The 20889-nt window shown below is 47.3% G+C and overlaps 1 protein-coding gene across 1 annotated transcript; it reads left to right on the top strand.

Moving 5' to 3' along the window:
• Nucleotides 1-78: 78 nt before the first annotated feature.
• On the top strand, nucleotides 79-20573 carry JPH4 (junctophilin 4). The gene is made up of 6 exons (XM_061591255.1): nucleotides 79-764; nucleotides 1647-3453; nucleotides 4298-5087; nucleotides 9017-9135; nucleotides 12058-12659; nucleotides 18481-20573. Exons 2-6 carry the CDS (start codon nucleotides 3075-3077, stop codon nucleotides 18559-18561), a joined length of 1971 nt encoding a protein of 656 aa, XP_061447239.1. The 5' UTR covers nucleotides 79-764; nucleotides 1647-3074; the 3' UTR covers nucleotides 18562-20573.
• Nucleotides 20574-20889: the final 316 nt, after the last annotated feature.

Consider the following 20889-nt stretch of genomic DNA (forward strand, 5'->3'; position numbering starts at 1 on the left):
GGTTGTTTTTTCTTTTGCCATCTGACAATTTATCTCCCCTCTGGGGTGGGGGGGAGGGAGAGGGAGGACATACTATTCCTCCATTTTGGGGATGGGGGGGATGTCCACAGCCTGCCCTTTCTTTCCCCCTAGTGTTCGGGTGAGGCTTCCCCCACCCACCCAGATATCTTGTCTTGGATTTGTTCCTTCTGTGACATTTCCCTGCTGAGACGTGCTCAGTTGGATGGCCACCTGAGGTCCTCTGTCTTCTCTGCCGTCTCCATTATTCAGGTTCCTTTTTCTCTCTCCTATTCTGTTTCTTCTCCCAGCTGACACTTTCAGCCTCTCCGTTCCTGGATTTTCCCCTTGGTCTCTCTGTCTGTCTGTCTGTCTGTCTCTCCTTCCCCACCGCAGCTGTGTTTCATGCTGTTCCCACCTGATCCCTCCATTTGGAATCTACCTCTATTTGCCTCAAGCTGGGCTTTTTCATTGCTTCTTCTCCACCCCACCCCTTTATGCTGACACATTTCAGCATTGCTGCTGCTCCTGCTTTGCTTTTTTCATCCTCCGGCTCATGTTTCCAGTGGCTAATTTTCTACAAAAACCATCTTCAGCTTCCTACATAGGGTTGTGTTGCCTCCCGAACAGGACCAGTGGTATTCCCAGCTGAGATTTCTTCCTGTCTGTGCGCTCACTCGCTTAAGGTTTGGGTGTGTCTATTATCTGGCTTTTCTAGAAGCGTGTGCCTCTTTATTTGCCTTGGCTGGTTCGAGAACAAATACATGGTAAGTGTGGAAATGATTCTCAGATGTTCTGTATATCATATCCATGTATCTACAAGCTGCTGTTCTTAATTTCTCTTTCTGCACGCAGTTGTCATGAAATAAATTGAAGACCTATTATTTCCCTTCCATGCAATGTTTTCTCCCTAAACATATTGTTTCTCTTCAAGGGGTTTCTTCCTGTTTGCAGGGCAATTTTCTTTAGACATTTCGTAGCTGTGGATTGATTTGTGCATATATGGGGATCTGTTTTTCATAACCTTTTGTGGGTCTTGTTTTATGTTGTTTGTATATCAGAAGAGTTGTCTGTGTTCGTATATGCAGGCTAGTAAATTATGTCTGTGTAAAAGTGGTTGGCTCATAACGAAGGCATGGATGTGTGTACACTGCCCCCCCGTCAACACCCATGCTGAATCAGTGTTTTGTGTGTCCACATTTCTATATCTGTGAGGAGTCTGTGTGCGTACATAATGCTGACTTAGCGTGCGTTAGTGCTCCCTTCTGTGCCTTGCATGCTTATGGATTGGAGTGCCTTCGTTTTTTCAAGATCTATTTGATCACCTGTGTGTACATTCTGTGGCTGCGTGATTTTTGCTAGAGTGATGTCAACTTGCATCTGTTGTGAACACATTCTGTTCCTCTCTGAACGGCATTTCTGACTCTTGTTTACAAAAATGTCTGTGTCTCTTGTGTGTCTCTGATACCCCCGTGGGAGGGAACGTGTGCGAGTGGGTCTTATGTATTTGGTCCCAATACAGAGCACTAAAGGGATTCAGTATATGAGTAGTTACCTGCTAAAAGTCATCTTCCTAAGACTGCCTGCTTGCCTCTCCCTTCTTGACAAGTTCAGTTGTGTTTGCCTAAACCATGTGTCTCTTGGCGCAGGTTGTTTCCTTCCCCCTGTACCATGTGGTCTCCTTCGGCAGCCTTGCTGGATCTCCTCCACCTTTTGAAGAGGCTGCCCAATTCCTGTAAACACCTAGATTTTCTCTGAACTGCCCCTGATGAGCCCAACTGGGCACTAAGCAGGGAGGCGTACAGCACTGTCTGCTGCAACAGATGCCTGTAGCCAGAGAATTCCAGTTCCTTCATTCACCCGCGGCCTGACACCACTGAGACCAGCCAGAAAAGTTAAGCTGAGGACACCAGAAGGCTCACCGACCAATGCCAATACCAATGTCTTTCTGTGTCCGTCTGCAACTGGAGAACATGTCACAGCTGCCTGTGGGCTCCCAGACTGTCTTCTTTCTGTAAGATACCAAGGAGTTCTACCCTGATAACTCTGTGTTTTGAGACCACCATATGCCTGTAAACCAACGGCCTCATGGCTCTTCCATGCCTGTAATGACAGGACTTTTTCAGCCCTCTGTCTAACCAGTTGACATCAGCTGTGGAACACTGTATAAAACTGAAAAACAGCCGACTAAATGCTTATCTACTGTTGCTGATGAACTCTAGGAAATCCGTCTCTGATTACAAGGAACTCTAGGAACTCTAGAATGTTTGGTGCTAGCCAAAGAAATTCAAGCTTCCCTCTCGGTTTAGGGCCCTTGGGTGACTGCAGTCCTAGAACAACTTGAAATGCCTGTAGCTCTACCACGCACCTGTATAGTCAACAGAAGTTCAGGTTTTTCTGTAATCTGTAGTGCAACAGCTCCCAAAGCACTGTGGGCCTCTAGCCAGGGAGCACTGGGTATTTATAAACTTGTAACTTACTGTATACCTACAGCCAGAGACCTCCTGGAGTGGTGGTATGGTTGTAGTCAGTAAGCCCCAAGCTGTAGTAAAACTAGTGAAGTCATATTCCTGTAGGCTGAAACATCAAGGCTTCCACACTTCTGTGATTACAGATGATCCATGGGGGTTGTCTAGAGATGTTTTTGAGCACTTGAATGCCTGCAGCATGAGTTTAAACTTTAGTATAGGTGTAGCTCTACAGCATGCTCATAACCACTAAACATTGGCCTTGCCCCATACCTAGTTTCCCTCTATTCTAGCAAACGGAGAAGCTTGGTGAACCTGTAGCCAAGAGCCCACTGTCTGCCTGTAGCTCACTTACATGTTTGTAACTGAAAAAGCCTGGGCATTGGCAAAGCTGTAACTTTACCTCTGAAGCTATAGCTCAAAACTTCCAGGCTCAGGAGAAGCAGAAAGGTCTGCCAGATGTCTGGCTATGAGGAAGGAGGTGTGAAGGGCTGAAGTTTCCCTGTGCGGGGCAGCGCCATGTAGAGGCGCCCCAGAGGGGGAGTGGAGATGCGTGCAGGGACTCGAGGGTAACTGGAGCCCGACTGGCCGGGGAGAAACGTTACATGAATGTCCAACGGAGGCAGGTTCGAGTTTGACGATGGCGGCTGCTATGTGGGTGACTGGGAGGAGGGCCGGGCGCATGGCTACGGTGTATGCACAGGCCCCGGAGCCCAGGGGGAATACAGCGGGCGCTGGAGCCGTGGCTTTGAGTCCCTGGGAGTCTACACCTGGCCCAGCGGGAACACCTACCAAGGTCACTGGAGTCAAGGCAAGCGCAGTGGACTGGGCGTGGAGCGCAAGAGCAAGTGGAGCTACAAGGGGGAGTGGAGCCATGGGCTGAAGGGGCGCTCAGGTGTCTGGGAAAGCCACTCGGGAGTCGTCTATGAAGGCATGTGGCACGAGGGCCTGCAGGATGGCTATGGCATGGAGACTTACGCGGATGGAGGTGAGAGGGCAGAACACAACAAGAAAGGGATGGGCTTCTTTCCACTCCATTTGTCCTGTTGTCAATATATCAATAGTTCCATTCTCCACTTCCATCCATCCAGTTAAACGCTGAACCTCCCTGTTTCTTTTCTTCCTCGCTGAGTATGCTGCCTGACCAACTGTCTACTTCTCTAGTCTCCTACATCTCTCTGCCACTCTTTCTATGCAAACTCCTACAAATCTTCATCCAGTTGTCTCTCTGATGTTCCATCCATCCATCCAATGCTGAGAGGTGGTGTGTGTGTAGTGGATAGATGGTTGGATTTCAAGCAGGGAGGGTGGGGTTCAGATCCCTCCTTGGCCATGAAGTTTCTTCGATAGCCTTGAACACATCTCTCTATCTCTCTCTGTCTTCCAAATCTGCCATTTTACCCCGAGGATAAAATAAGCTAATCCAATTAGCTCCTTAAAACTGAATAAAAGAAATCAACTTCATTGCACTTTGCCATCTCTTTGCTTTCTAGCAGTCCTTTCTGGTTCTCCCCATCTGTGACCAAGATGCCCTTTAGCTTAGAAGATATTGATGTTCTACTTAACATTCCATTTTTGCATCCTTACACCGTATCCCTTCACTTTCCCTTCTGTTCCCCCAGAAGTAAACAGTGGATCTCTAACCGACTTTTCATGCTCCTTAAAGATGCTGGGTGGACAGAAGCTGTCACTGGCAGGCCTGGGAAATTGTTCTCCTTCTGGGCCACTTTCCTCTTTCCTTTTGCAATCCCTGTTTCAGCCCCTCTCGGTGTGTCTCCTGTATTCCTCACCGGCTCGTTTGGTTAATCTCTTCCCTTTCCCCTTCCTTGCAGGTACCTACCAGGGCCAGTGGCAATCTGGCAAGCGTCACGGATATGGAGTGCGCCAGAGTGTCCCTTACCGTCAAGCAGCCCTGGTGCGCTCCCCACGCCGTACCTCTCTGGAATCGCTCCACAGCGAGACTGATCCTAATGCCCCTCTTCCGCCCCTCCCTCCCCCTCCTCTGCCCCCTCCACCACTCCCTGGGGACAGCCCAGCCTCGGGATCCAGGGGGGGTTTCGTCTTGGCCTTCCCCGGTGACCCAGACTTTCCCAAGGGAGTCAAGAAGAAAACAGGAGGCTTCTTCCGCCGTTCCCTGCTTCTGAGTGGGCTAAGAGTGCGGAGGGCTGAGTCCAAGGCCTCCTTGGGGAGCAAGCGAGGATCCCTCAAGAGTGAGGCAGGGGTAAGTTCAGCCGGGAGTGAGGCCACCACACTCAGTTATGCTGAGACAGAACCTCCACAGCTGCCTTCCTCTCTGACCATTGAGGGCTCTTCCACCGAGGTCTATGCTGGAGAGTGGCGGGCTGACCGGCGCAGTGGCTATGGGGTCAGTCGCCGTTCCAATGGGCTGCGGTATGAGGGTGAGTGGCTGGGCAATCGGCGGCATGGCTATGGACGCACAACCTATCCCGATGGCTCTAAGGAAGAAGGCAAATACAAACTCAACCGTTTGGTGAGCGGCAAGGTGAAGAACCTGATTCCCCTTCGCCGGAGCAAAGTCAAGGAGAAAGTTGACCGGGCTGTGGAAGTGGCCAGGAGGGCGGTCAGTATGGCACGGCAGAAGCAGGAAGTGGCCATCGCCAGGTGAGGGCATGCGGTATTAGTGGGATATGGCAAAAGATTGCTATGGATGCATAGCTACAAGGATGCTCTTCATATTTAATTTCAAGGAGAGGTGGGATTGATGCTGCCCTGGGATCCTACTGGGAGAAAGGGCGGGATATGAATCTAATAAATAAATAAATTGAGAGGTAGGCCTGGAAACAAGCAAAGGTCATGCCAACAAACTCTTAACTGTGTCAATCTCAAGAGACACAATGGGAGAAGGATAACTTGAGATTTGTAGGGGTGGGGGCGTATTAAAAGGTGGAAATATATGGGGATGGGAGTGGATGAGTTTTGCGAGAATAGTTTCTCACAAAATGAGGGGGCTTCTTTGAAGACGTTATGGAGATACATGCAAATTTAAAATGGTTCATTGTCTAGCACTGCAGCCGAACATACGGCAACAGTAACTGTGGAGAAAGGTGAATTGGTATGTAGGAGGATTATGTGACAGCAGGGTGATTGCTTACGACCATGCCTGGTGCATTTGCATTTTTTAGGTATGTCTGAGGGGCCTACTCTAAATTTAAGATCTACCTGGGATTAGGAGACAAATTATATCTTTTTTACCCCCGCAAAATTCCTTTTGGATCCTAAAATTCACTACCTAGGAAGAACAGCTTTCCTTTTGTCCTAGAAAATGTATACAGATGATGCCTGGGCTTTTCCTCAGATGTGTAGGCCTAAACCTTTCTGCTCCCTAGATCTGGAATTAAATTAACTCTCTGATCCTCTGAGGCCTTCCGCCTGCCTAACTTGCATGTCTCCACCATGTTTGAGGGTGCAAGATTTTAATTCTGTGGTCCAGTTTGAAGTTGGAACTTCTGCTAGCTAGCTGTGCTTGAACCGTGGTGTTCAAGATAATCATCTTTCCCCACACCAAATACAGGCAGCCATTTTAAAAAGAATGTGAAACCTTCCTTTAATTGGATCCCCGTCCCAGACAGATTTAGCTAAACTCCTCTCTTTATGCCTCCCAGATGGAAAACACATTATAAATAATAACTAAATATAAGTGGGTGAGGACCAAAAAGCCTATATGTGCAGTTGTTGTTGGGGGGGGGTCCCCTTCACTTGGGAGTGGAAGGTGATAGGAATATCAAATCTTAGGGGGCTGCCTATAAATATCAGATATTGGCTCCAGCCTCTAAAGCAAAGACATGACACCTCTTCACTCTTGCCTAGGGCTGACGTTTCTTCCACGTTCTCTCTCTCTCCCTCTCTTTTTCCATTCACATTATTCTTCCATTGGTTTGCACGTCTCTTTCCTCCCTTTTTTTTTTTGTCTTCTTTATCTTCCTTTCCCCTCTTTTCCATTCTGAATTTCTCTTCAGCCTCCTTTATATTTTATTGGCCTTCCTGTCTCTGTCTCACTTTCCTTTTGTGGATGCTCCTCATCTTTAATATCTACTCTTCCTTTGGTTCTCTTCTTTAATTTTCATACTGTATCTTCCTGCTTTTCATCCCCAGTCAGAAGAGAGACAGAGAGTGTGTGTGTGTGTGTGTGCATCTGTCTGTATTGGCAGTGAGAACAGGGAAGTAGGTTCCGCCAAGGCCTGGTGTAGGCTGCCTGGTCTCCTAGGCAACTGGGCAATGGCAAGGTGATTGGCTAGTGGCTGCTATGGCAACAGCTGAGCAGCAGCATCCGCTGGGCATGGACCAAGGCCAGGATTGGATGGAGTGGGGGAGTTGGGCAGAAATGTCTGAATAGGTGTAATGTGCATTTGCCCATTTTTTGGCAGGGAGAACTATAGGGGTCACTCCCAGAGGGATAGGGCGGTTAAGGAAGGACCGGGGGGGGGCAAGGACTTAGCTTGGAGGCGTGGTAACAGAAGGCCAAGATACAGACTCTGAGGAGGAGGGAGTGTTGAACTGATATGTTGTACACAAACAGACTGAGGTGTAGGTGGATCGCAGGTTGCTGCGTGGGTGAACAGAAACAAAGTGTTGTGAGGGTGGGTACAGAGACTAGTATGCAGTGTGGGTGGCTGCAAGGAGCAAAGTACGAGGAGGATGGGAGAGGTGACTGCAACTTAATGAAGCAGTCTTTGCAACAGTCACATTTTTTAGCATTCTAAAAATGGTTTTGAAACATACTGGGGATGTGTAGCTATTAAAACAGCATGCTTAAATGCTGACTCTAAATTCACGAGGAACTAAGTCTCGCTGATGTCAGTGGAATTTACTTTTAAATCATATATGCCTAGGATTGATATATTAGTGGAAGGGATGTTTCTTTCAGAGTATGGCAGGGGTTCAGGTTTATCTGTCCTCATCTAAAATGTTCTGATACTTGTCATCGTTTTCAACTTCTGGAAATGTAACATGATGGTAAGATGCTCTTCACTGAAAGACAGACATCATGGGGGGCAGGGGGAAAGATCTGACTTCCTATCAAAAATGAAATGAAGCAATATTTTTGAGAAAGCTGTAGACCTTTCTATGAGAGGAGTAGTTTCTCAAAAACCTGGGACTTGACTTTCTAGGAGTTGAGGCTGCTTCGCACGTAACATAGTATTTGCTATGAACTGATTTCCAGAGGAGCACCCATTTCCTATGCTGCTTTCTGGCTAAGGGTTCCCAAAGCAGCAGACAAGAAAATTTAAAATCCATTCTAAAAACAGGAGGACAGAATTATAAAAGACAGCCACAATGCCAGCTGTAAAGGTTAGGCAGCCAGCAGAGATTTTAAAAAAAATGGAGACAGGAACAAAATAGAAATAGAGCAATGTGAAAAGCTCGCTGTAAGGAGGAGCCAGATGTGCCTCTTTGGGGAGTTAGTTCCAGAACAAAATAGCCACCATTAAGGGGCTAGTGAGGAGAACAAGGCCTTCTCAATCTGTATCAGTTGCTGGAAGCCACAGGAGGGGAGAGCACTGCTATTGCACTCAGGTCCTGCTTTTGGGCTTCCCGTAATGGGCATCTCGTGGACCGTTGTAAGAATAGGATGCTGGACTAGATGGGTCTGATCCAGCAGGGCTCTTCTTAGGTTCTTACCTATCCTCAATGGGATGTGGATCAGAATTCCTTCCAAAGATCTCAACGGGCAGGCATTACCATATGGAAGTCTTTTGGATACCATCAACCCAAGCTATTTATTATTATTTATTAAATTTCTATCCTACCCTTCCTCCCAAACCAACCTTGGGTGGCAAGCATCAAAATGTTAAAACAATACCATTAACAATAAAATAAAAAACATATTTTAAACAATTTAAAATAATTAGGGCTACATTTTCTATATGGATGTAATTTCTGTGTAGGAAATTGTGGATACCGCAAGTGGAATCACTCCATCTCGTGTGATATATGCACGCATGGCGCACTTATACGCCATGGGAACCTGCTTCTCTGATGTGTCTTACAGAGTTTCCTAAACAGGAATAGCAAAACATTCATCAGGTTTGATGGAGCCCAAAGAGAGCTGTCTGTTTTCTGTAAAATATTTTTAGAAGGGGGCACAAATGTATTTATTTATTGGAAGAGGGCTAGTTTATTATTTATTTAAGCCAGTTATATACCTCTTTAATTAGAATCGTCTCTAAGCAGTGTACAGCAAGCTCAACAAATACAACAGAGATGAAATCAGTTAAAAGCTAACTATAAAATCAGAAATGACTTAAAATGCCTGCTGATTTTTTAAAAAAAGTCATAGGTAGGTGCCAAACAGTTCAACAGAGAGGGGGTCTCAGTTGGAAGGGAGTTCCACAAAATTGGGTCCATGATACTTGACTGGCCATGGGTAGAAAGCACCTTGCTTTCGTGGGGGACAGGTGTCATGTCAACATTTGTTCTGCCAGAGGCAGTAAAAATGGCTTGGGCTGGCCTGAGAATGCCATGGGGAAACTTGCTCAACTCAACTCTCTGCCTCGACTATGCAAGCCTCTGAAGCCCTCTTTCCCTCACAGAGCCGCCGACGCTCGTCTGAAGGCTGCTGCTGCGCTCAGTGCGGCTGAGAAGGCCTTGGAAGCTGCCCGCCTAGCCAAGATTTTGGCCCAAGAATTGCAGCCCATCCTAGCTGAGCCAGGTGAGATGCTTTGGGTAGCTGGGGGTATCCTGGAATAAACGCCTCTCTGGGAAATGTGCAAGGAGAAATGCTTTGCGAGTTACACTATATCTGCCTGGCTTTCTTCCAGTTAAGGATGGGGGAGAAATCCAATTCACTTTGCATTTAAAGACAAATCTATCTAGTTCTCCCTTTCCGAAACAAGATGGGAAACGCAACACAGCCATCCTTTGGAATTCACACTTTTCTGAATTTTGCAATGCAGTTTCCCGAGTGATATGTACAAAAATGTCTGCACTAGGACAAAGTATGCATAAAGATGGATGTGTTAGTGAGAATAATATACAAAAATGCACAATTTTGGGTAAATGCTTTGCAGAAATGGGTCTATTAGGCAAAATTGCATACAAGAATGTATTAGGAGAAATAGGCGCTAAAATGCTGAGGAATTTTAAATTGCACACTGATATGGAAATGTGAAGAACTGAAGTTTGGAAAACTGAGTAACTGAGAGGAACCAAAACTGACAGATTCACCCATCCCTCCTTCCAGTTCAAGTATTCGTTCCATTAGGAACATATTTCTGTAAGAAATAGTTTTTATTCTGCACTTCAAGATGAACAGATGGGCATCTGTAGGATTCCTACATTGAGTAGGGTATTTCTTAACTTATTCCCTATCCCCAGCAACTTCTGTATGTCATGCCTTCTTTGTAATTCTTCTCTCTCTAACCCACACCCAAGAAACAGCCAGTCATCCAACATACTAGGTCGCTAGAATTTTTTCACACCATGCAATTCCTTTACGGAATTCTTTGCCGCAAAATGTGGTGGCTGCTGTCTTAGATGGCTTTTAAGGAGAGGCCTTTTTTTTAAGCAATTAGACAAATATGTAGAGGGGAATCAGTGGCAATTAGACACAATGGCTAAATGGAACCTCCACATTCAGAGGCAGTCTACCTCAAAAAGGCAGGTACTTGGGGCAGACAAAAGGGAAAACCTGTCACCTTCATGTCTTCCTTGCAGGCTTCCCCAAAGCATCTGCCCAACCATTATTAGAGATGGTATTCTGGAGTACATAGATTCTCCTTGGTCTGATCTAGAAGGGATGTTAGAATTTTGGTGGAATTAGCAAGACTGGGCTAGGACAAAGAGGTCCACACTTTGTTTCTTTTAACTAATGCATTATCACACAGCTTGTCCCCTGCTTTGTCCTGTGTGTGGTTCTTACCATGAATCAGCTTTCACTCTATGCTCCTCCCTGTCTCCCAACACACACACACATACCTCTGATCCCCTGCAAAAGACCCGAGTAGTCCTGGTTTCTCTCATTAATGCTATTGTAAGCTCTTTGGGGCAGGGGCCTTTCATTTTACTTGAGTGACTCTGCAAAATCCCATGTGTGTTGATGGGTCTGTGTGTCTATCCTGTCTGTCTGTCTATGATATCAGACAGCCTCAGTGGGAGAGTCGGGAAGCAGGGATCATTCTATCAACTCTGGGGAAAAACCAGCTACATCAGATGCCTCCTGCCCCTGAACTGTTTCTATCTCCCAGCTGGTTATTATAAAAACTGCTACTTAAGAATTGGTGACTGAGTGTGCTTCCCCCCCTCTTCCCTCCCTATCCCTTTTCCCTTGTGTGTCATTTTTTTTACATTGTAAGCCTGTGGGCTGGGACTGTCTTGTTTTAATGAATTGTATGTAAGCTACTCTGGAAGCCTTTTTGGCTGACGAGCAGGCAGTCATGTAGTGGCAAATTCAGAAGTGCAGGGTCCCTTCATGATAATCACAGCCAAACCCTCTCCCACCTTTTTTCCTTCTGCTGATGGGTTGAGAATGGGATCCTTGTTAATGCCTTCTCCCACAACAATAGATGTCCGTAGCAGCCAATCAGCATGAAAGGAGACAGTGTTAGCTACTGAAAACAGTCTTCAGTGGCCGACTCACCTCCTGTCACTCTGATTGGCTCCAATCCTGCGGATTGGACAAGGAACCAAGTTAGAAAATTCTTCTTATTGGCTAACCTATTCCCCTTTCATGCTGATTGGCTCGTAGGACACTGGAGAAATAGGGACCCTCCTGGGATCCTGCTCCCCAAAAAGTAAAGGGTTTAAGACCCCCCCGAGACCCTGGACCACTACACCCCTGCAAGCGGGGTACAAATACACTAAATCCATGGAGCACCAGTGGCCCATGAGCTTCATTCGGGTGGTCTGTAGCATGTCTGCATGAAATATTCATATTTTTAATCACATTTGTATGACTTCTTTCTTTTTCTATATTGTATTTCATTGCTTCTTTTTTATATATATTGTGTTTTATGGTATTAGAATTTGAATTCTGTGGAATGCAGTAGAAGAAATAAAAGAAGCAATAGAAAATACCATTAGAAGTCGTACAGCATCTCGCACAGGGCCTTGCAATTGCTACGACAGGCAGACAAATCATTAAGCGATTAGCCATCTGCAATTTCCACGTGGGCCATGGGGGGAAAGGTGTGGGAACCACTGCTCTAAATAAATAAACAAATATTCTTAACCCCCCCTAAGCTGCTTGCCCCATAGAAAGAAGGGTGCCTTGCTGTTAGCTCTGCCCTTCCTGATAAAAACATAAGAAGAGCCTGCTGGATCAGGCCAAAGGGGGCCCATTGAGTCCAGCGTCCTGTTCTCACCGTGGCCAACCAGTTGCCCATGGGAAGCCCACAAACAGGACCTGAGTGCAAGAGCACTCTCCCCCCCTGTGGTTTCCAGAAACTGGTATTTGGAAGCATACTGCCTCTGACTGATGCCACCAAATTGGAAACAGAATCCAGAGGGGGGACTCCTTCTGCCTCCACCCCCCTCATTTTAGAACCTTGCAGTGGTACCTTCACTTCTTTGAACCCAAGGCCCTTAACTCCCCGTTCCTTCTGGTTTAACCACTGGACTCCTTTCCTTTTCCCAGAGCCTCGAGGCCGGTTGGATTCCGAAGGCACCGACACTGACTTCCAGGAATATGACAGCCCCCGGATCTATGAGAACGGTGTCACCCCGTCGGATGTTACCCCAGACCCAAGCCTGCCCCCGAGTTATCCTCCTACGCCGCTGCAGCCCTGGCGGGGGGACTCTCAGCGGACTTGGCCCCCCTTGGAGAATGGAGGTCCTCGCCAGCACCTCCCGGAAGTCTCAGACCCCGAGGACGAGTGGGGCTGCAGGGGCAGCTTCCCGTCTCGAACACCGGGGTTTGTCCCCGAGGGGCTGTGGGAGGGAGAGCAGGAGCACCTCAGCAGCTATGAAGCTGAGGAAGAAGATTATGAGGGGGTCCCCCGGCACCCCCAACTGGGCAGCCCAGCCAGTGGCAGCTCTGGCAGCCTCCGGGAGGAGGAAGAGGAGGAGGATGAGGAAGCAGCTCCCAGGCCTTATCCTGGGGAGACCCAGGTGGAACCAGCACTGGCAAGAGTTTCCAGGGGACCAGAACTGGAGACTGAGAAATTGCCTGGGGGCCCAGGGACCTTGGTGGCGGAGAGAGAGGAGGCCCACAGAGGTGTACGGAGAAGGGAGAGACAGGTAAGCATGCAAGATGGATGCAGCGGGGGATTGTGGGAAATTTGCTCATGCCATCACCCACTACGCTGCAGAGGATTTGGAACAGAACTAGGGAAGGGAGGGGAATTCATTTCAAATTTGCATTTTCTAAAACAGTATGAGAACTGAAACAGCCGTCCTTCGAAATTCGCACGTATCCGAATTTTGTGATTCAGTTCTTCAACCAATGTTTACAAAAATGCATGCATTAGGGGAAAGTGCACAGAAATGAATCTGTTTGTGAAAACAATATTCAAAATCCACTATATTAGTCAAAACTGCATACAAAAATGTGTTTATTAGGAGAAATTTTCACTAAAATGCTGGAGAAATTTCATGAGGATTTTTTTTTCATTTGCAAGTTGCTGCAGAAATGTGGAGAACTGAATTTAAGACTGGAAAAGTGAGCAACTGAGAGAACCAAAACTGACAGATCCTTCCATCCCTAAACAAAACCGAGGCGTAGTCTTGGCTTCTGGCCTCACCTTCCTCTAAACCCACTATGCCTAACTCCCTGGTGTGAAAGGAACTGAAGCTTAATGGCAGAGCTTCTAATGTCCCGGGTTTGCTTCCTGGTACCTCCAATTAAAACACAAGTGGTGAACCTTTTCTCAGCCCAAGGGCCGCATTCCCTTCTGGGCACCTTTCCAGAAGCCACATGACAGTGGTGGGCGGGGCCAGAAGTAAAAGTGGGCGGAGCAACAGGTGTCAATTTTGCCTTTTGTAGAGTAGGCTGCTTTCTGCACCCACCCGTGCGCACCCCTCTCTATCCTCCATCCAGGCAACCAAGAAGAGTTATCAGAGTGCGAGGACGCATTCCAGCCAGGCAAAAACTCTTGGTGTGTGCGGAGCAGGGCCAGCGTGAGGGGTGAGGCATGGAGCGAATTCCAAGGGCCAGATGGAGAGGCCTGGAGGGCCGCATTCTCTCTCTGGGCCTGAAGTTTCCCACCCTTGTGATCAAAGTATCCAAGAGTAGGAGATGGGGAATACCTACCTCGGGCAGCGATCCTGGAGATTTGCTGCTAAGACAGAATAGGCAAAATTGTGTTAGGTAGACCAACGGTCTGATGTGGTGTGAGGCGGCTTCCTATGCCCCCCTTCCACCATGGGGAACAGATCCTTTTGTGTTTAGAGCAGGAGTGGATTGAGAAGAGCTGGGATTTCTCTCCTCAAGGGCATGAGGCCTTGTGAGGCCCTGGAGAGCAATGTTTGGGTGACGGAGAAGATGATGGTTTTGGACTATAACAACTGTAAACACGCAAACATTGTCCGCGCACTTTTGTTGTGGTTTCCAGAAAGGGTTTCCCCCCTTGTTACCTTTCTGAACAGACGGTGCCTGCATAGCAGGCAGGCATTCATTTGCAGGCGATGCCTTCCCCAACACTGCATGCCCAATGCTGTGGAGAAACTGAACCAGTTGAATTTCTACATCTCACATAGCTCTTAAAGGCACAAAGCCTCTTTTCAAAGGCGCCAGGAAAACCTTTTGCAGCACAAGGTAGATTGCGTGTTAACCCCTCACTTCAACCCTTTGCGCAGCTGCCACAGCCGCCTTGGGTTCTGTTTGACCACAGTGAATTTTGAATGGAAACATCTTCTGGGGGTAAAAAAATCCTATGCAAATTAGGGTAATATTTTCCCTTTAAATAGGGTAATTGCATCAGACCATGTTCTGCATTCCTAGAACAGTAGTGGGAAGCCTCAGGCTCGTGGGTCAAACATGGCCCTCCAGGACTCTCCATTTGGCCCTTGGGAGTCTCCCCAAACCATACCCCTCACTGGTCCTACTTTGAGTGTTTTTGCCTCTGATAATGGCTCTTTCTTGCCTGGATGGAGGACAGAGAAGGGGGTGTGAGTGTGTGTAGAAACGAGCCTACTCTACAAAGGTAAAGGTTGTATTCATTGTTCTGCCCACTTTTGCCTCTGTGCCCAAAGTAGGGAATGTGACCCTCCGGCTGAAACAAGGCTCCTCGCCCCTGCTTTAGAGAATGATTTAATTTCCACATTTATTTTACTTGCATTTAGTGAACAGAGCTAAAAGCTTTTAAACTGCCAGGCTTGCCTCATACTGTATTTGCCGTTGGCATCCGTTCAGAGTTACAAATTGCTCCATCCAGCTCCTTTTTCCAAATTTGCACCTGCAAACCTCTGGGATTCTCAGGTATCACAACTTGCGTCCCCAGGCCGAATAACAACAAAACCCAAATTGAAACTGGGGCAGCCAGAGCTCACTGCTTTGCATCAGCCTCTCTGCAGGCAGGGCTCCCAAGAGGGCCGAAAACCCTGCAGAGAGTTGGAGATTTGCGCCGCCGTTTTAAATACAAGCATGTGATGAGAACTGCAGCATCAAGCTGTAATCTACAAAAGAAATACATCCCTGTTCTCCGCAAGGCTGTCTCTCTTCCCCAGCCCTAAGAAGGGGGGGATCTAGGGTAAGCTCCCCTTTTAAACACAGAAGCCTCTATTCCCTGCGCTCCCCCCCCCCAATTCAGATCCAGTCAGTGTATCCCCACCCCTCAGACCTAGGGATTAGACCCAGGAGTCCTGCTTTGCAGCAGTCCCCGCACGAACCCAATTAGATCTAATCTGATCTAATACACCGGATAAAGTGGATTGTAGTCCACAAAAGATTATGCCATAATTACTTTGTCAATTTTTAAGAGACCATAAGACTCTCCTTTTTTGCTGTAAAATACTTAACACTGCGACTCCTCTGGAAATCATTAGATCCTAGCTCTCTTCCCATCTGAAACCACCTTTTAGTCTACACCATCTTAGTTCCTTCCCTGAGATTGTGGCATCCCTGTTCCCTAGTCCTCAGGGCCCTAGAAAACTAAGTTTTTGACTTCCACTACTGCCCCTTCCTTTGTTTTCTCTCCTCCACCACCCACACCTCCATTTTCTCTATTCATTGAGCTCCATGTTTTGTTCCGAGTCTCTCTCTCTCTCTGTTTTCCCCGTTCTTCCTTCCCTGGACCTAGAAGTGATGCTGGAAAAGAGAGGTTGGAGGGGGAGCCTCGGTGCCAGTCTCCAATGGGGATTGGCTGGCATTCTTCCTCCCGTCTCATAGCAACCAGCATCCCTCACTCAGCAACAGCATCCCTTTTGGTCCCTCCTTCCCCACTGCAGCATCGCAGGGCCCTGCCCATCAAAGAGAGAGCCGCAGTGGGGAATGCTGGGAGTCAGCTGGCAGGCAGGACTGCAGGTCATAAATAATCCAGAGGCCCTGGTCAGGAACAGCGAGACGGCAGTCTGAGAGCCGCTTCCCCTGGGCCCTCTCCATTTTCTGAGGGCTTAAGGAAAGAGCAGAGATAAAGGATGTCAGGCCTCTGGGCGATGAACCAAGCTGAACATTATCCTGCCTGTGTGGTTGTCAAGAGCCATGTGGGCATCTCGCAACAGTCTGTGTGATGCATCACCCTGTGTGGTTCAGGTTGCCTTCCCCGCCCTGTTGTACAATCCGAGCCCCCCATTTAAAGTGGCTTCACCTGACTAATGGGAATGCTTACTCACAAGTAATTCTCCTACTGGCCATTGTGGGGTGAATTGCACATGAGAGGAAGGCATTCCTGGCAGCAGGAGGAGGGATAGCTAGCTTTTGCTTTTCCCAGAAAGGACTGGGAGTTTCGTGTCAGCAACACACACATACTGCCACCCAAAGTCCTTTCTGGGAGAAGGAGGTGAACGTTATCCCTCCACCCCATCTCACTGCAGCAAGAGGGGGGATGGGAGGGGAATAGCTGACTTATCTAATATAACAACTGCTGTGAATTTTGGAAAATATTCATCTAGTCCAGTATCCTGATTCCATCTATGGTCAGACAAATCCCTTCAGAAAGCCCATAAACCCTTTCTCTGTTTGTTTGCTGTTCTCTGGTAACTGGTGTTCAGATATCTTACTCCTGAACACGGAGGTTCCATTTTTCCACCATCATGGCTAATAGCCACTCTCCCTTGGATTTGTGTGATCCTTTTAGGCTGCCTGTGAGGCATGGCTACAGAGGGAACTGACAACGTTCCTGAAGGTAGCCCCACAACTCCCATTTGTCAGCCTTCCTTCTGACCGTAAAATACAGGTCTTCCCCAGAAGGACCTGGCCAATGGCATCTGCATCCTTTACACCAGAGATGGGGAACCAGTAGCCCTCCAGATGTTGTTGGACTCCCATCAGATTCAGTCAGCCAATCGCCAGCAATCAGGAAGAGTGGGAGCTGGTATCTGGAGGGCAGTGGAGACTAATGGCTCTGATGTCAGTGGGGCAGTGGAATCCACTCCAGGTTTTTAGTTTGAACTTTCAAGGAGCTGGCCAAGGTGCTTTGAGCACAGTACAGGGACTTGTATAGCAATAGATCAGAGACAGGAAACCACATGTGGCCCACTAGACTTCTTTGCCTGGCCTCTGGAACTTTCTCCAGGCCACACCCCTCACTGGCTCTGCTTCGTCCCCCTCCCCCCCCCCAGTGTTTTTGCCTCACTGTAATGTCCCCTTGAAGTCTGATAATGATTCTTTATTGCCTGGATGGACAATAGAGGGGTGTGTGCGAGTGTATGTAGAAACTGGCTTACTGTAAAAGGGTCACATTTACATTTCTTGTTCCACCTACTTTTGTCGCTGGCTCTGCCTACCACGGACATGGGGCTCTTGGAAAGTTACCCAGGCTGGAATGTGGCCTTCAGACTGAAAAAGAGCCCCTCACACCTCGTTTTGGTTGTTTGCACAAGTCCCGCAGCTAGCCCAGGACCAGGGGTTCCCAAACGGTGGCCCATGGACCAGTAGTAGTCCGCAAGCTTCATTCAGGTGGACGGTAGCATCTCCACATTCAATATGCATTTTTACTTGTATCTGTATTGCTTCTTTTATTTCTGTTATTTGATTGTATTACAATTTGAATTCTATGGAATGCAAACTGAACAAAATAGGATAAATAAAAGAATAAAAATACAATTACAAATCACGCAGCATCTCGCACAGCGCGTAACAATTGCTACAATAGGCAGAAAAATCTTTAAGGGGTCCACCAAGACCATCAGCAATTTTCAAGGGGTCCACGGCAGAAAAACGTTTGGGAACCATCGCCCTGGACCAAATGGTTCCTAGAGCAAGAAACAATTTGGTCACCTTTATCTCTTTTGAATCGCTTGCTTTTTAAATGGATCTGCAGTCTATTCCACAACCTTGATGCACGATTTGCACTTGCAAAGGCGGTCCCTAACGCTCCTCCAAAGATGATTAGAATGGAGTGAGAAGAGGCAAAACTAATTGTAAGGTGTGAGAGGAATTTTTCCCAAGCTCATTCCGCTGGAATCTCCAAGCAAGCAGTATAAGGCCACATCTGCAGCATACATTTATAGCACCCCAATATCACTTTAAACAGTCATGGCTTCCCCCAAAGAATCCTGGGAAATGTAGTTTGTTAAGGGTGCTGAGACCTGCCAGGATTCTTGGGGGGGTGGGAAGCCATGATTATTTACAGTGGTATAATAGTGGGCCCCCAAGTAGACTCTCCCCTGCAGATTGTAACTCCACAAGTGGGACAACACGGGAGGAGGTGGGCTCAGAAACAAATAGTCAGCTTAAGTCCCAATGATGAATTTGAAAGCTTTCCTGTTCAGATGTTGTGTGTTTTAATTTTAAAATAAAACAAAACACCCACATGGTCACATATTCAAAGATGGAAATCTAACAATCCCAAGCATCAGATTCTAAAATTCTGTTGAATGTTGTAAATTTCTGCAAAATTTCATTTCTGCACCTGGCGTGGGCTGGTCTTTTTGCCTGACTCCTCCCCCTTTTCTCTTCCAGGGAGCCCACCCATTGGTCGTTGCCGCTGTCCTGTTGGTTGATGTGAGTCTGGCGTACCTGTTCTCCCTCCTCCTCACCTAAGGTGGGGGGGGCAAAGGGGCCACTTTTGACCTCATTTCCTCCCTCCTTCCCCCGCTCAACAACAATGGTTTGGTAACAGACTCTTCTCCATCCTCTGCCTTTCTTCCTGACCCCCTTCTCTTTTTTCACATGTCTTCCCCCCCCCCTTGCTGCCTCCTATCCCTTGACCTTTCTAGATTGTTTACATACGAAGGGCTCTCTTTCTTACTGGAGATTTCACTGTTTTTTCTTGCTATCTCTCTGAAAACTACAACCCCCCCATGGTCGTTTTCATGGTCCTTTCCCCCCCCCTCCAGCTACATCCATCTTTCTTAATCACACTTTGAAACTCTGGGGGATTTTAAACAATTATTTTCCGGGGGGGGGTGTGCTCAGGTCTAGGGATGAGTTTTGGGCACCTTGTGGGTTTTTTTTAAAAGGGGGGAAACATCACTGACTGTAGGGAGTCCCAATCTGCCTGCCTGCCATGAAATAGCAACCCCCCCAAGGAATCAGTTCAGAACCCTCTCCCTTGCCATCATCTTAGAAAGATTATTGGGGGGGGTTCTGCTCAACAAAGCTCTCCTCCCCAATCATTCCAGTACACAAGAACATTAATTCCTTCTCAAAAGATGCTCCACTGAAATATAAAGAAGGGGCCAATCGGTTTGCTTTAAGGAAAGGGTATCAAATGTGTGTTATCTTCCCTCAGCCCATTTTCTACCAGCAGATGGCGCAGTGAGGCAGGAAAGAAAATGGATGCCGATTCCAAGAATGGGCATCTGATTCTGAACAGAGTTTGCAGAATTTGGAGGGCATTCAAGGGGAAAGCCTTGTCTTGGTCCGTTTCTACATTCATACTCTCACTTTCCCCCCCTCGCTCTCTCGCTCTCTCTTTCTGCCACCTCCTTTCCCTGAGGGAACCGGAACCTTCTTTTCAAACAAAAAGAAACAAAAGAAGAAACAACAAAAAAAACCTTTTTATTTACGCTTTTATAAACATTTTTCTCGCAGCGTTTGAATAAATTAAAAAACACTATAAATTAATGAGAGGGTGAAAGGGAGATTCCTGTTGCTTAGGAGAAGGGACTTCACAAAAGGGGGACTTGTGCAATCTCCATAAATAGGAAGTCCGGAAATGGAAAAGCGAGTGTTACTGGAACAAAATCGGAAATGCCTCTTTTGCAGCAGAATTGCAATGGGCAAAAGGCAGGCTGCCCTGCTGCACCTGCGGCTGCGGACAGCAGCTCCTTGGGGTCCACTTGCCCAGCACCAAAACGGGGTAAGGGTCTCAAGATAGTGGATGAAGCACCTTGATGGTGTACGCTGGAAATTCCAGCATTAGGACAAAGGATGTCCCGCCCCAAAGGAGGTTTGGAGAATGAAGGACCTGACCACGGAAAAGGAGATAATTTGCCTTCTAGAGGGTAACAGAGTTGACCCCCTATGGGGGAAAAAAACAAAGAAGAAGTTGTGCCTTTAGAAAGGAAAAGTGCAATAGGAGAGAGACCCTACAATAAAGGGGCAAAAAAGGAAGTCCCACCTTTTTCAGGGTGCTCACAGTGCAATACGGGAAGGCCTGCCTTACAGATGGCAAGGAGAGGCATTTTAACGGCAAAAAGAAACTTTAAAGGGAGGGGGCTGTGTGTGGACCCTGCTGTATCCCTTCATGTTCTGGGTGACCGGGAACCGGAGAGGAGAATCGGTAGATACAGGCTTATGATGGAGGTCCTCTAAGTGTATTGTGGGGTGTCCTCCACAAGGAATCTCCCACTCAGCCCCTCCCTGGATTCTGCATGAGGAAGCGACTGATCCTTTGCTGCGTGCTGTGTATACTGAGAATGTCTGTATAGCCGACAAAAACAGGAAAAAAAAGTAACTCTTCCCTACATTTTTCTACCGCCTGCCCCCTCCTCCTCTAGTGCTTTGCTCCGGCCTTGATCTGAAGACCTCCCCTCCTCCCCAGTTTGCCTTTTTGACTGGATATTTCTTATTTCGTGTCTTTGGGATTGAAAAAAACACATTAAGTCTTGCAAGAAAAAAATAATTTAATAAAAATATATTAATAAAAAATCTCTGAAACCAAAGAGTGTCTTATTTGTGGCAATTAATTCAACAGATTCTCTCACTGGAATTCACTATACATAGAAAGTTTAATTTGCATTAAACTCTTAAATTTGCAATTTATCCATGGAACATGGACTAGTTTACAAGGTCATCTTATGAGCATGTGCAGAGTGTCGTCTCTTCCCCTCTGAGTAATCTCCCCACACATCTAGGAGTAGGGCTGTTTGTACAGGGTGCATATGTCTGTGTTTCTACATCTGTGTGTTTGTATCTGCATATGGA

Source organism: Rhineura floridana, chromosome 11 (genome assembly GCF_030035675.1).
Source record: "Rhineura floridana isolate rRhiFlo1 chromosome 11, rRhiFlo1.hap2, whole genome shotgun sequence".
Lineage (NCBI taxonomy): Eukaryota > Metazoa > Chordata > Lepidosauria > Squamata > Rhineuridae > Rhineura > Rhineura floridana.

Bases quoted from the DNA above. Each gene is read 5' to 3' on its own strand.
- JPH4 (XM_061591255.1), top strand. From the start codon at position 3,075: ATGTCCAACGGAGGCAGGTTCGAGTTTGACGATGGCGGCTGCTATGTG. The intron at 9,136-12,057 runs GTGAGATGCTTT...TCCTTTTCCCAG, and splicing joins GCCCATCCTAGCTGAGCCAG to AGCCTCGAGGCCGGTTGGAT. The intron at 12,660-18,480 runs GTAAGCATGCAA...TTTCTCTTCCAG, and splicing joins TACGGAGAAGGGAGAGACAG to GGAGCCCACCCATTGGTCGT.